This window comes from Salmo salar, chromosome 23, assembly GCF_965601325.2.
Source record: "Salmo salar chromosome 23, fSalSal1, whole genome shotgun sequence".
Classification (NCBI taxonomy): Eukaryota; Metazoa; Chordata; class Actinopteri; order Salmoniformes; family Salmonidae; genus Salmo; species Salmo salar.
Window position 1 is genome coordinate 13,080,521 of NC_138313.1, and position 13,234 is coordinate 13,093,754.

The window sequence follows — 13,234 nt, forward strand, 5'->3', positions numbered from 1 at the left end:
AGTCACTGCTTCCAAAAAGAAGGCGAAGTATTTGCTAGCTTCCCCATGTCGATAGCTCTCACTCGCTTAGCCTTTTCTAGCTAACTAGCATGCTAATATTCAGTCACAGTAGTTTCACCGTTCATAACTCATAAAACTCTGTAGTCTCACCGAAAACTTCTTCCGATTTAGTCTCGTCGCCAAATGTAGTATATTGAATAGACTAACATATAATTGGAGTACACAGGATGTCATCTTTACTTGTCATTTATTAGGAACTGATTTACACCACTATCTATCATGGAGAACAATACTCAACTAACTCTATTGCTCACAGAACAGTTACCAACCTTGGACCGGTGATAGCGCCACCTATTGGTTAGATGAGACAGCATAATTTTTCACTCTATAACAAAAACAAAAATCCACCCTTGTTGAACTGATAAAAATGTAATTGATCTTTAGAAAATGTCTTCAACTATATCTGCAGATTTTTTGTCAGTGCAGCGTTTAAGGTGATATGAGCTGTAGCTGTTGTGATGGAAGTTGTCAAGTGAGACCTCCCGCCACCTCCTACCAGTCATGTCAATGTGGAGCTATACGGCGCAATATGGAGCCCTCCGCATTGTTACAAATTTGGGAGGCGCACAGCGATGTTGTACGGAGCTCAATTTGGCCTCTGCATGCCAACAGGAGCTCCGCCATTGCGTCACACCCTCCATAGGCGCCTGCGACCACATTTCCAATCAAGCAAAAATTGGCTTTAAATGTGGGTCAATGGAACCTGCCTACTGTCATACATTGGTTAATGCATTACACCAGAGAGGAAGAGGCGAAACGAGAGGTTTCACTCTTGCCAAAATATGTCAAACATAAGCCCAATTCGGTTTCTAGCGGCTTATTTTGGACCTAAACGTTTCGCCTACCTTCCCGTAGAAAAACGACTCCCATTGTTAGGGCGGAGACATGAGTATCTCGTTATTATGTACTGATCTCTGATTGCACTCGCCCTTAGTTTGTGATCATTTGGTGCCCTCTGGCGTCATACTATCCACACATCACCTTGCAGAGGCGACAATGTGATAATTGTACAATAGGCTACAACTGCAACCCATCTGTGTGACAGGCTATTGTCATCTCCAGAAATGCAAACGTTATTATCTATTTATGAGTCAGACATTCTGACATGGATATTATAATCAACTGAGATATATGGGGGGCTCGGTAGACTGTGATTGTGAGCCCCTCGCTCGCTTTAGTTGACACAAATCATTATAGCTTCCAACACAAAATCTTCAGCTAATCTACCCTCATCGACAATAAACACTAATTGTAGTATTTCGCATAAACTCGTCTTATTCTTTTGTGGGAAATGGGGCATGGGCTAAACAAAGGAGATCTTTGTTGCCGTTTGGTAGGCCTGGGTTACGGCACCGATGCCCAATTGCGCGTGGAGTAGTGCAATCGCCCCGTAAACACGGACCAATCACAACGCGGTGCACGACCAGGGCGGGCGGGGCTTGATTCTTTCTCAGACACTGGGTGTGTGATCGAATTGTTCAGGACTGGAGACCCAGGCGAATAGAGAAATAGGCTACCTGTTCATGGAAATCAAACGGTGATCTCTTATTGTTTGAGAGCCGGACAAGATGTAGGATAACGGTTGGTTTTGTCTGTTAACTGGAGCAATGACCACCACCACCACAATACCTGCGAGGGGTCAAGGATTGGACAGGTGTGTTACCTGTGGAGCGCGTGGAGGGGCTAGCAGATGTGCAGCCTCGAGTTTAGACTGATCGGTCACCCACACCTCTTTGCCTGTGTGTTAGCCCCACATGGATGCTATACCTGGTTGGAACACAAAGCACATGGTAAGCATGCCTTCCTCTCCGAGCCAACACCTTGTCTGTGTCCTCACCTCGGCTTCCCCCTGAGCCCCAGGCTCCACCTGAAACCGTTATTCTGTCGGCCCATTCTAACCGGAGCACCATGGTGAGATGACCAGCCGCTCGGGAATCTGCCAGAGGACCCCATTCTGTGCGTCTTTGTTGGACACACAAGATCTGTCTGCCTGCGCTCTGGGTTTCCTTTGTAACAAAGGGTTTACGCAGAGCGGAGTGGACAGGGCAGCAGAGCGCCCGGAGTTTGACTGTGGGGTTTGGCAGCTCTTTGTTGCATAGATGGCAGCGGGACCAGAGCGGCCGGTGGCAGAGGCGCAGCGGCAGGACCGGGAACAACCGCCACCGGAGAACGGCTTCATGCCGCTGGAGCAGACACAGGCACCTAGGCTCCTGCCGCACGTCGACGTCTCGGTACTACCGTCTCTCGGGGGATTTGGGAAACACCAAAAACAGCTCGTTGTTCTGACGTGGATACCGGCTTTATTTATCGGATTTAGCCAGTTTTCGGATTATTTCCTTTTGGCGCAACCAAAAGGCACGTGCGTGCAGCCTCTTGTTAACGGAAGTAATTGGACCGTTGGTTCTTTAAAGTTACCGGTGACCGCCACTAACGGAGACATTGGTAAGCCCGTGCCTTACAGCGGCGGCATGGAATGCGAGTGCAAGGAGTGGAAGCTCGAGCTGCAGACGGGACTCAGTCAGAACGTGGTTACCAAGGTAACGTGTGCTCCATATACCATACCTTCCTTCTGATGATTTCTGCGTCTGAAAATACATAATAGGCCTAATCATCAGAATCACCAACACTGCATCCTATGCAACTACAAGCTAATTCTCAAAGAAATGTAGCCTACCCAGCACCATGGACAGCGCATGCACTCTGTCCAGTGTTCCATTCTGTGCCATAGGCCTACTGTAAAACAGATCACAGTTTGCTCTCAGAGCACACAGTAGCTTATTTTCAAACCACTTTCATTTCTCTTTTGACCTGAATTGGCATGATCAAAAACACACTGCACTCTGGAGTATAATTATCCATGCAAGCTAATTTAGTTATTCAGTGTTTAATGTGATATATGTGGCAGTGTAGCCCCTGTGGTGCTGAGGAGAGCAGGGAATGTGATTATTCTACGATCCATCATAGAAGAAGAGTAGGTGTAGCTGTCTCTTGTTACCCCAACACATGAACCAGCATATGAGCAGGTTTGACAAACAATCTATTGAATCTTAAACTTCTATGAGATAAGGTTTCAGTGTGTGTGTTGGGTTAAAATAGCCATTAGATACACCTATTACAGACTGTCTTTCTTTATCTCACACTGCCCAGGCCACTGCAGACTTATCACTCATACCCAATGATCCTCTTCCTCTTTCCCTCTTATCCTCTTCCTCTCTTTCCCTCTCTCTCTCCTTCCCTCCCACTCTCTCCTCTCTTTTTCTCTCTCTTCCCTCTATCTCCATCTCTCTCTTTCTCTCTCAATCCCTCTATCGCTCTTTATCATCCCTATCTCTGCTCCCTCTCCCTCTGCCCATCCTGCTCTCTCACTCTCTCTTCCTTTTCTCCCTCCAACTCTCTATCACTCTCTTCTCTCTCTCCGTCCCTCCATCCCTCTACCTTTTCCTCCATTCCTCTCCCCCTCCTCTTCTCTCACGCCCTCTGCTCTGGAACAAAGCTGGGGGCTCAGCAGGGTGTGAGTCACTGTTAAACAGCCATACTCTTTCTGCTTGACATCACACACACACGAATGCACACATTGAATGTAAGCACAGACCCACACACACACACACACACACACACACACGCACACATGCATACACACGCATACACACGCATACACACACACCTTCACAGGCCTCTGTTCCCAAAAGCTGTTTTAAATGAACTACACCATTGTGTGCATTCACACAAAACATAGATTTTCTTATTATCTGATACTCATGAACACAGACAGGCTATACACACTAAAGCTCTCTCACTCTCAATCTCACTGTCAATCTATCATTTTCTATTTCACTCTCACACACATGCACGCACAGACACACACACACACACACACACACACACACACACACACACACACACACACACACACACACACACACACACACACACACACACACACACAGTATCTTTGGTTCCCTTGTGGTGTATGTTTGAATGGTACACATGAGATTACGACATGTTTGCACACTCAAACTCCATATCGACCTTCATGAATAATCAACACATTCAGAGCATAGCAGAGGGAGAGAAAGAAAGAGAGAGAGGGGTGAAGAGTGCGAGAGGGAGAGAGAGCAAGAGACAGAAAGAGATAGAGAAAGAGTGTGTGAGAGACAAAGGGAGAATTAGAGAGAGAGAGATAGAGCAACAGGAGAGTGAGTCAGAGGAAGAAAGAGACAGACAGACAGACAGACAGACAGACAGACAGACAGACAGACAGACAGACAGACAGACAGACAGACAGACAGACAGACAGACAGACAGACAGACAGACAGACAGACAGTGTTGATAAATCACATCACTCTGTGCTGTCAGTGCCTTCCATCTGCACACAGGTTCTCAGGGTAAAAAACTCCAACCAAATTGTGCATAGGGATCTTTTAGTTTTGTCTCTATTCTCTAACGAATGACTCATTACTCTTTCTGTTGTGGTGTTTGCTGTGGGATATAATGTTTTTGATAGATATATGGTGTATGTTTGTCCCTCTCTTTCTTTCACCACCAAATAAAAAAAATCATACCATGAAATTTCAATTTTGGTTGCATTAGGAACTAGTGTAATTATAAGAGGGGTGGGGGGAAAAGGTAATACAAAAGACTCACAACCAATAAGGATGTTTGAGGTATTATTTCCTATTGTTAACAATATATTTAATTTCCTCTCTCTCTCTCTCTCTGCAGTGGAACTTGGTGTGTGATTCAGCCTGGAAGGTTCACATCGCTAAGTTCTCTTTCCTAGTGGGATCTATCTTCGGCTACCTGGTGATGGGAGTCGTAGCCGACTGGTACACTACCCTGCACTGTCCACTTCTTCCATTTCACATCTGTGGCTGCATCCCAATTCTCCACATTTCACCCAATGTATGCACTTGCACACTCCCTGTCATGGATTCAAAAGCATCAGATTGGTGTAAGCATTAGTTGGAGGGAGTTTTCAAAATGTTTACTGTAGATCCATGACAGAGAGTTTGCAAGTGTACACTTCTGGAAAAGGATGGAGAATCTGAACACAGACTCTGTGTGTCAGTTTCAGACACATCTGTGTCTGTTTCCCACTCTGTGTCTGTATCCCCTTCTCCCATTACATCTCAGAATAGAGCATCGTCTTGTGCTAAAACACCCTCTGCTCTCCGTGTTGAGGTTGTCTGTAGGATGAGCTGTAGCTATAGCAACAGAGGCTATAGAATAACTGGTTCACAACTCTCTGACCCAATGACCTGCTGACAACTGAACCAGGTTGTCAGGGGAAACAGACTGCAGAGGATCGGAATGTTCTCTTCCAGACCAAAAGACTAATTTCTTCCTCTCCACTTCCATTTCACGCCATTTCTCTCACTTTCGCTCTGTTTCTCTATGTCTGCCCCCCTCTCTCTCTATGTCTGCCCCCCTCTCTCTCTCCCCCCCCTCTCTCTCAGGTTTGGTCGTCAACCGGTTCTGATCGTCTCGGTGCTGTTCATGTTGGTGTTTGGTTTGAGCGTAGCGTTCTCCTTCAACGTGACTATGTTCAGCACACTGCGTTTCTTTGAGGGTTTCTGTCTAGCTGGCCTCACTCTCTCCCTCTACGTACTGAGTAAGTACTGTACCTCCACTTCCTGTTATCTATTTCCTACTCTATATGTTCTGCTTCCTGTTTCCTACCTGTATCAGATTGATAGATGTGCTTTGGTAAATTAGAGCTTGGTTGGTCCCTTGTTCAAGAAGGTCCTCATAGACTGGGGGGTGTTAATTCGTTTTAAACCTCAATGGTCTCTGAGAAGGCATCAACAATGTCTAATTCGATTAGATACACAGCATGAATAAGATGATTAGCATGAACTATCACTTAATGGTCTTTGATGGTCTTTGATGGGGGGACCTTGACAAAGTCTGGCATACTGACACCCTACCCCTGGATGGGGACATCCGTGTTGTCTCGCTTGTCCTTTATCTACAGCTATGCCTGGGATTCCATCCTACTACCCCCTACACCATATACCACCTAACCTCCAACCCCCCACTCATCTCCCTTGCCCCCTTTTATCACCAGAGAGATTAGTCAGTCAGTTTGAGGTTGGGGGTGGGGGGGGGGGGGGGGTTCTATGAAAGTGGTCTTGGGAAGATGGTTTTGAGGCTAAAATGTGATGAATATAGGATTTCTAGTTTAAATAGTTTTGTGGTGTACTATGCATGTGTTTGTGAATGTGTAGCCTCACATTTGCAAAGTGGATGCTGTCTTTAGATTGGTGTTGTTTGGGTGTTTATCTCAGAAGGCATCAAACAAAGGACTGTCTACAACCTCTAAGTCGTGTTTTCTGTGTGTGTGTGTGTGTGTGGTGTGTGTGTGTGTGTGTGTGTGTGTGTGTGTGTTTGTGTGAGGTCATTGTTACCAGGCCCTACTAGAAGGGACGCTGACAAAGCGTTTTTTTCCACATCATTGCTTCTGCTAAAAAGTCTGCCATTACATTTTTTCACCTGATCATGTTCTTTCTCTAATATCAGCATTTCTTAACCTGTTAAACTATTGTTTGGGCCCTGTACAGGGCCCTGCAAGAATATAGAAAGTTACATATAATTTGAAAGCTACAGCCCTTGTCTTTTTGGACAGATTATTCAAATCTTAGTGCTAGCAACTTCTCTCAACTTCTCAACATCATGTGATCTAGTGATATCTAGTGGAGAAACTGTGAATTGGACAGGGGATATATTTACATCAAGGAGAGAAAAAAATTAAGGCATGGCAAGTTGCAAAAAGGTAAAAGATCAAACTTTTTTTGGAACAGCAAAATGGGGTTAAAAAAAGAAGTACATTTCAGGTTTCTTTGGACTGGCTATATCTCAGACTCTATCATCAGTCCCACAGTTCTTACGCTTCTAACAGTACTAAGCATGTGTTTGTAGGACCTACTGGGGGAAAGTATTCAGACACATTGACTTTTTCCACATTTAGTTACGTTACAGCCTTATTCTAAAATGTATTTAAAAAATGTTCCCCTCATCAATGTACACACAATACCCCATAAGGACAAAGCAAAAATTGTTTTTAGAAATCTTTGCAAAAACAGAAATATCACATTTATATAAGTATTCAGACCCTCTACTCAGTACTTTGTTGAAGCACCTTTGGCAGCGATTACAGCAGAGTAAAAATAATAATAAAAATCATCAGTAATCTACACACAATACACCATAATGACATAGCAAAAACAGTTATATTGAAATTTTAGCAAATGTATTACAGAAAATGAACAGAAATACCTTAGTTAAAAAAGTATTCAGGCCCTTTGCGATGAGACTCAAAATTGAGCTTATGCGCATCCTGTTTCCATTGATCATCTTTTAGATGTTTCTGCAACTTGGAGTTCACCTGTGGTAAATTCATTTGATTGGACATGATTTGGAAAGGCACACACACAAATGTAATAGTCATTTTATTACTTGTTCGGCAGAGAAAACAGTCTATGACTTGGGTGACTGGAGTCTCTGACAATTTTATGGGCTTTCCTCTGACACCGCCTATTATATAGGTCCTGGATTGCGGGAAGCGTGGCCCCAGTGATGTACTGGGCCGTACACACTACCCTCTGTAGCGCCTTATGGTCAGATGCCAAGCAGTTGCCATACCAGGCAGTGATGGAACCAGTCAGGATGCTCTCGATGGTGCCGCTGTAGAACTTTTTGAGGATCTGGGGATCCATGCCAAATCTTTTCAGTCTCCTGAGGGGGAAAAGGTTTTGTCGTGCCCTCTTCATGAATGTCTTGGTGTGTTTGGACCATGATAGTTCGTTGGTGATGTGGACACCAAGGAACTTGAAAACTCTTGACCCGCTCCACTACAGCCCCATTGATGTTAATGGGGGCCTGTTCTGCCCGCCTTTTCCTGTAGTCCACGATCAGCTCTTTTGTCTTGCTCACATTGAGGGAGAGGTTGTTGTCCTGGCACCACACTGACAGTTCTCTGACTTCCTCACTATAGGCTGTCCCATCGTTGCCGGTGATCACTGTTGTGTCATCAGCAAACTTAATGATGGTGTTGGAGTCGTGTTTGGCCACACAGTCGTGGGTGAACAGGGAGTACAGGAAGGGACTAAGTAGACACCCCTGAGGGGCCCCAGTGTTGAGAATCAGCGTGGCAGACGTGTTGTTGCCTACCCTTACCACCTTGGGGTGGCCCGTCAGGATGTCCAGGATCCAGTTGCAGAGGGAGGTGTTTAGTCCCAGGGTCCTTAGCTTAGTGATGAGCTTCGTGGGCACTATGGTATTGTACGCTGAGCTGTAGTCAATGAACAGCATTCTCACATACGTGTTCCTTTTGTCCAGGTGAGAAAGGGCAGTGTGGAGTGCGATTGAGATTGCGTCATCTGTGGATCTGTTGGGGTGGTATGCGAATTGCAGTGGGTCTAGGGTATCTGGGAGGATGCTGTTGATGTGAGCCATGACCAGCCTTTCAAATCCCTTCATGGCTACCGACGTGAGTGCTACAGGAATGTAATCATTTAGACAGGTTACCTTCGCTTCATTGGGCACAGGGACTATGGTGGTCTGCTTGAAACATGTAGGTATTACAGACTCAGTCAGGGAGAGGTTGAAAATGTCAGTGAAGACACTTGCCAGTTGGTCCACGCATGCTTTGAGTACACGTCCTGATTATCCATCTGGCCCCGCGGCTTTGTGAATGTTGACCTGTTTTAAGATCTAGCTCACATCTGCTAACGAGAGCGTTATCACACACTTATCCAGAACAGCTGGTGCTCTCATGCATACTTCAGTGTTGTTTGCCTCGAAGCGAGCATAAAAAGGCACTTAGATCATCTGGTAGGCTCGAGTCACTGGGCAGCTTGCGTCTGGATTTCCCTTTGAAGTCTGTAATAGTTTTCAAGCCCTGCCATTCTAATTGCTAACCACTTGCTAGCCTGCCATTTCGTCCTAGCTAGCTATTTTTAGCTTGTTAGCTGTCCATCGGTTTTTATTACATGTAATGCACAGGCCTGAAATGGATTTTAATGTATTTGAAAATGTGTGAATGTGTTTCCTGTTGGAATTAATGTAAACCGATTATTTTCTACAAAGAGATGATTTTGAATTGAACAGTCATGATTGAGGCATACATTTTTTTCCATTTAGCATACGCTTTTTTTGTTTTATTAGCATACACTCTTATCCAGAGCGAATTACAGGAGGAATTAGGGTTGCTCAACTGATTTTGGGATGTTGTCAGCTCTGGAATTCTAACCAGCAACCTTTTGGATACTGGTCCAGTGCGCTTAACTGCTTGTCTACCTTGAGAGAAATTGATAATAAATATATATTGGAAAAGAAACAGTGAAACAAAGCTCCTTATTTATCCTGTTTACCATTAAAATGTGAAAATGTACATGTGAAAGTGTAACGGAGATGAGTCGGACATGGTTGCTCATGGTGACGTGATAAGGTATATAGACTTGAAAAAAAAAATTCACACGTGATTTGTTCATATTTTTTGTAAGGGTAGCCACAATCACACAATTTTTCTCTTTTCTCTCTCTTGCTCTATCAAGCAAATTCAAAGGGCTTTATTGGCATGGGAAACAGATTTTTACATTGCCAAAGCAAGTGGAATAGACAAACAAAAGGGAAATGAACAAGGGAAATAAACAATTAGAAATTAACAGTAAACATTACACTCACAAAAGGTTTTAAAGAATATAGACATTTCAAATGTTATATTATTGGCTATGTACAATAGAGTGTTGTAACAATGTGCAAATAGTTTAAGTATGAAAGGGAAAATAGATAAATAGATAAACAGATTGTATTTACAGTGTTGTTTGTGCTCGATTGGTTGCCCTATTCTCAAGGCAATGGGCCACAAATCTTGCTGCTGTGATTGCACACTGCGGTATTTCGCCCAACAGAAATGGGAGTTTATCAATGCTTAATTTGTTTTTAAATTCTTTGTGGGTCAGTTTGATCTATGGGAAATATGTATCTTTAATGTGGTCATACATTTGGCAGGAGCTTAGGAAGTGTTTCCACCTCATTTCATGGGCCGTGGGCACATAGCCTGTCTTCTCTCAATAGCAAGGCTATGCCCACTTAGTCTGTACATAGTCAAGGATGTTCTTAATTTGGGGTCAGTCACAGTGGTCAGGTATTCTGCCACTCTATACTCTGTTTAGGGCCAGATAGCATTCCAATTTGCCTTGTTATTTTGGTTGAATCTTTCCAGTGTGTCAAATAGTTATCTTTTTGCTTTCTCATAATTTGGTTGGGTCTAAATGTGTTTCTCTCCTGAGACTCTGTGGGGTCTGTTTGTGTTTGTAAACCAAGCACCAGAACCAGCTGGCTGAGGAGACTCTTCTCTAGGTTAATCTGCCTGTAGGTTAGGGATTTGTGGTGGAATGTGTTGGCATCACTTCCTTTTAGGTGGTTGTAGAATTTAACAACTCTTTTCTAGGTTTTGATAAACAGCAGGTATAGTCCTAATTCTGCTCTGCATGCATTGTTTGGGGTTTTGCGTTGTACACAAAATATATTTTACCAGAATTCGGCATGCAGAGTCTTATTTGGGTGTTTGTCCCATTTTGTGAATTCTTGGTTGGTGCGTGGACCCCAGACCTCACAACCATAGAGGCCAATGGGTTCGATAACTGATTGAAGTATTTTTAGCCAGATCCTAATTAGGATGTTGAGATTTATGTTCCTTTTGATAGCATAGAAGGCCCTTCTTGCCTTGTATCTTACATCATTCACAGCCTTGTGGAAGTTACCTGTGGTGTTGATATTTAGGCCCGAGATAGGTATAATTCTTTGTGCTGCTGTAGGCCCTCGGTTCAGGACAGAAGCACCACGTCATCTGCAAACAGTAGACATTTGATTTCTGAGTAAGGTGAGACCAGGTACTGCAGACTGTTCTAGTGCCCTCGCCAATTCATTAATATTTATGTTGAAGGTGGTGGGGCTCAAGCTGCATCCCTGTCTCATCCCACGCCCCTGAGGAAAGAAATATGTGTCTTTATTGCAAATTCTTCCTGCACACTTGTTGTTTGTGTACATTGATTTTATAATGTCATATGCTTTCCCCCCAATACCGCTTTCCATCAATTTGTATAGCAGACCCTCATGCCAAATTCAGTCAAAAGCTTTTTTGAAATCAACAAAGCATGAGAAGACTTTGCTTTTGTTTTCTTTGTTTGTTTGTTTGTTTGTTTGTCAATAAGGGTGTGCAGGGTGTATACGTGGTTTGTCGTACGGCATTTTGGGAAGAAGCCAATTTGACATTTGTTCAGGACATTGTTTTCACTGAGGAAATGTTGGAGTCGTCTGTTGATGATATTGTAGAGGATTTTTCTGAAATTGCTGCTGACGCATATTCCGCGGTAATTATTTGGGTCAAATTTCAAATCAAATCGTATTCGCCACATGCACTGAATACAACAGACCTTACCGTGAAATGCTTACTTACGAGCCCTTAACCAACAATGCAGTTGGCAGAAAATAAGAGTTAAGAAAATATTTATGAAATAAAAAATACAATTTTAAAAGTAGCACAATAGAATAGGCTATATACCGGGGGTACCGGTACCGAGTCAATGTGCGGGGGCACAGGTTATTCGAGGTAATTGAGGTAATATGTACATGTAGGTAGGGGTAAAGTGACTATGCATAGATAATAAACAGTGAGTATCAGCAGTGTAAAAAAGGGGGTGGGGGGGGTTCAATGCAAATAGTCTGGATAGCCATTTGATTAATTGTTCAGCAGTCTTATGGCTTGGGGTAGAAGCTGTTAAGGAGCCTTTTGGTCCTAGACTTGGTGCTGTCACGTCTGCTCCCGCTCTTCCCTCCCCCTGGCACTTGAGGGCGCCAGATTACCCTGCATCACACGTTCCTGCCATCCATCACTCACACTTGCCCTCCCTCGTCACTCGCATCAGCGTTATTGGACTCACCTGGACTCACTTATCACATGTTCTTTTCCTCCCCTATATTTGTCTGTTCCCTTGCTCTGTTCCCCGCTGCTGCATTGATTGTTTTTGTCTTTAGTTTTAGTTCTTGACGCTGTTCCTGTCTTGTGTTATTTCAGTTATTTATTAAATGTTTACTCCCCGTACCTGCTTCGTCTCTGCAGCATCATTCTGCGTGACAGAATGCAGCAGCCAACATACGAAGCATCAGGGAGTACTGGCATTCCGGTTGGTATGGTGGCAGCGGCTCTGGGTCGCCACCGATGGAACCGGGGTGCCTAGCCAGCTCGTCGGGCTTCCACGCCCTAGCTGGCTCAAGAGGTTTCCTTGCCCCGGTTGGCTCGGATGGCGCCCATCCCACGTTGGGCCTCAGCCGGATCGTCAGTTCTTGTTCGCCGAGCTGGTCCAGGAGTTTTTTGTTTTGTTGGTGACGTCGGGGTGGATCCCACCGCCGATGGAACCGGGGGTGCCTAAGCCTGCCCGTCGGGCTTCCACGCCCTGGCTGGTTCGAGAGGTTTTCCTGGCTCGGCGGCTTTTCCATCCCACGTCACATGTCACTGGATCATCCGGCTCCCCTTCTTCAGCGCGATCGACAGGCGTCTTGCCTCAGCCGGATCGTCAGGCTCCCATGTCTGAGCTGGCTCACCAGACTCTCATGCTGCTGCCGGTTCATCGGGCTTTCATGCCCCAACCGGCTTGCCCTGCGCCCATATCTCGGCCGGTTCGCCTAGGTGGGACACCGGGTGGCGTCCCAAGAGGGAGGGGTACTGTCACGTCTGCTCCCGGTCTTCCCTCTCCCTGGCGCTTGATGGCGCCAGATTACCCTGCATCACACGTTCCTGCCATCCATCACTCACACCTGCCGTCCCTCATCACTCGCATCAGCGTTATTGGACTCACCTGGACTCACTTATCACATGTTCTTTTCCTCCCCTATATTTGTCTGTTCCCTTGCTCTGTTGCCCACTGCTGCATTGATTGTTTTTGTCTGTAGTTGTAGTTCTTGACGCTGTTCCTGTTTTGTGTAATTTCAGTTATTTATTAAATTTATTAAACCTGCTTCGTCTCTCCAGCGTCAATACATGTGACAGGTGCTCTGGTACCGTTTGCTGTGCGGTAGCAGAGAGAACAGTCTATGACTTGGGTGGCTGGAGTCTTTGACAATTTTTTCCCCCTTTGATGCTGCCTAGTATTGAAGTCCTGGATGGCAGGA

At 44.9% G+C, this 13,234-nt stretch overlaps 1 protein-coding gene across 2 annotated transcripts in view; it reads left to right on the forward strand.

Moving 5' to 3' along the window:
- Window positions 1–1,531: 1,531 nt before the first annotated feature.
- The window catches only part of LOC106584074 (solute carrier family 22 member 23), a 37,661-nt gene continuing 25,958 nt past the window's right edge, over window positions 1,532–13,234 (forward strand). For both annotated transcript variants that reach the window (XM_014168914.3, XM_014168915.3), the window contains exons 1-3: window positions 1,532–2,597; window positions 4,784–4,887; window positions 5,518–5,672. In XM_014168914.3, the coding sequence (XP_014024389.1) occupies window positions 2,160–2,597; window positions 4,784–4,887; window positions 5,518–5,672 (697 nt within the window). In that variant the 5' untranslated portion in view covers window positions 1,532–2,159. The remainder of the gene's footprint in view (window positions 2,598–4,783; window positions 4,888–5,517; window positions 5,673–13,234) is intronic.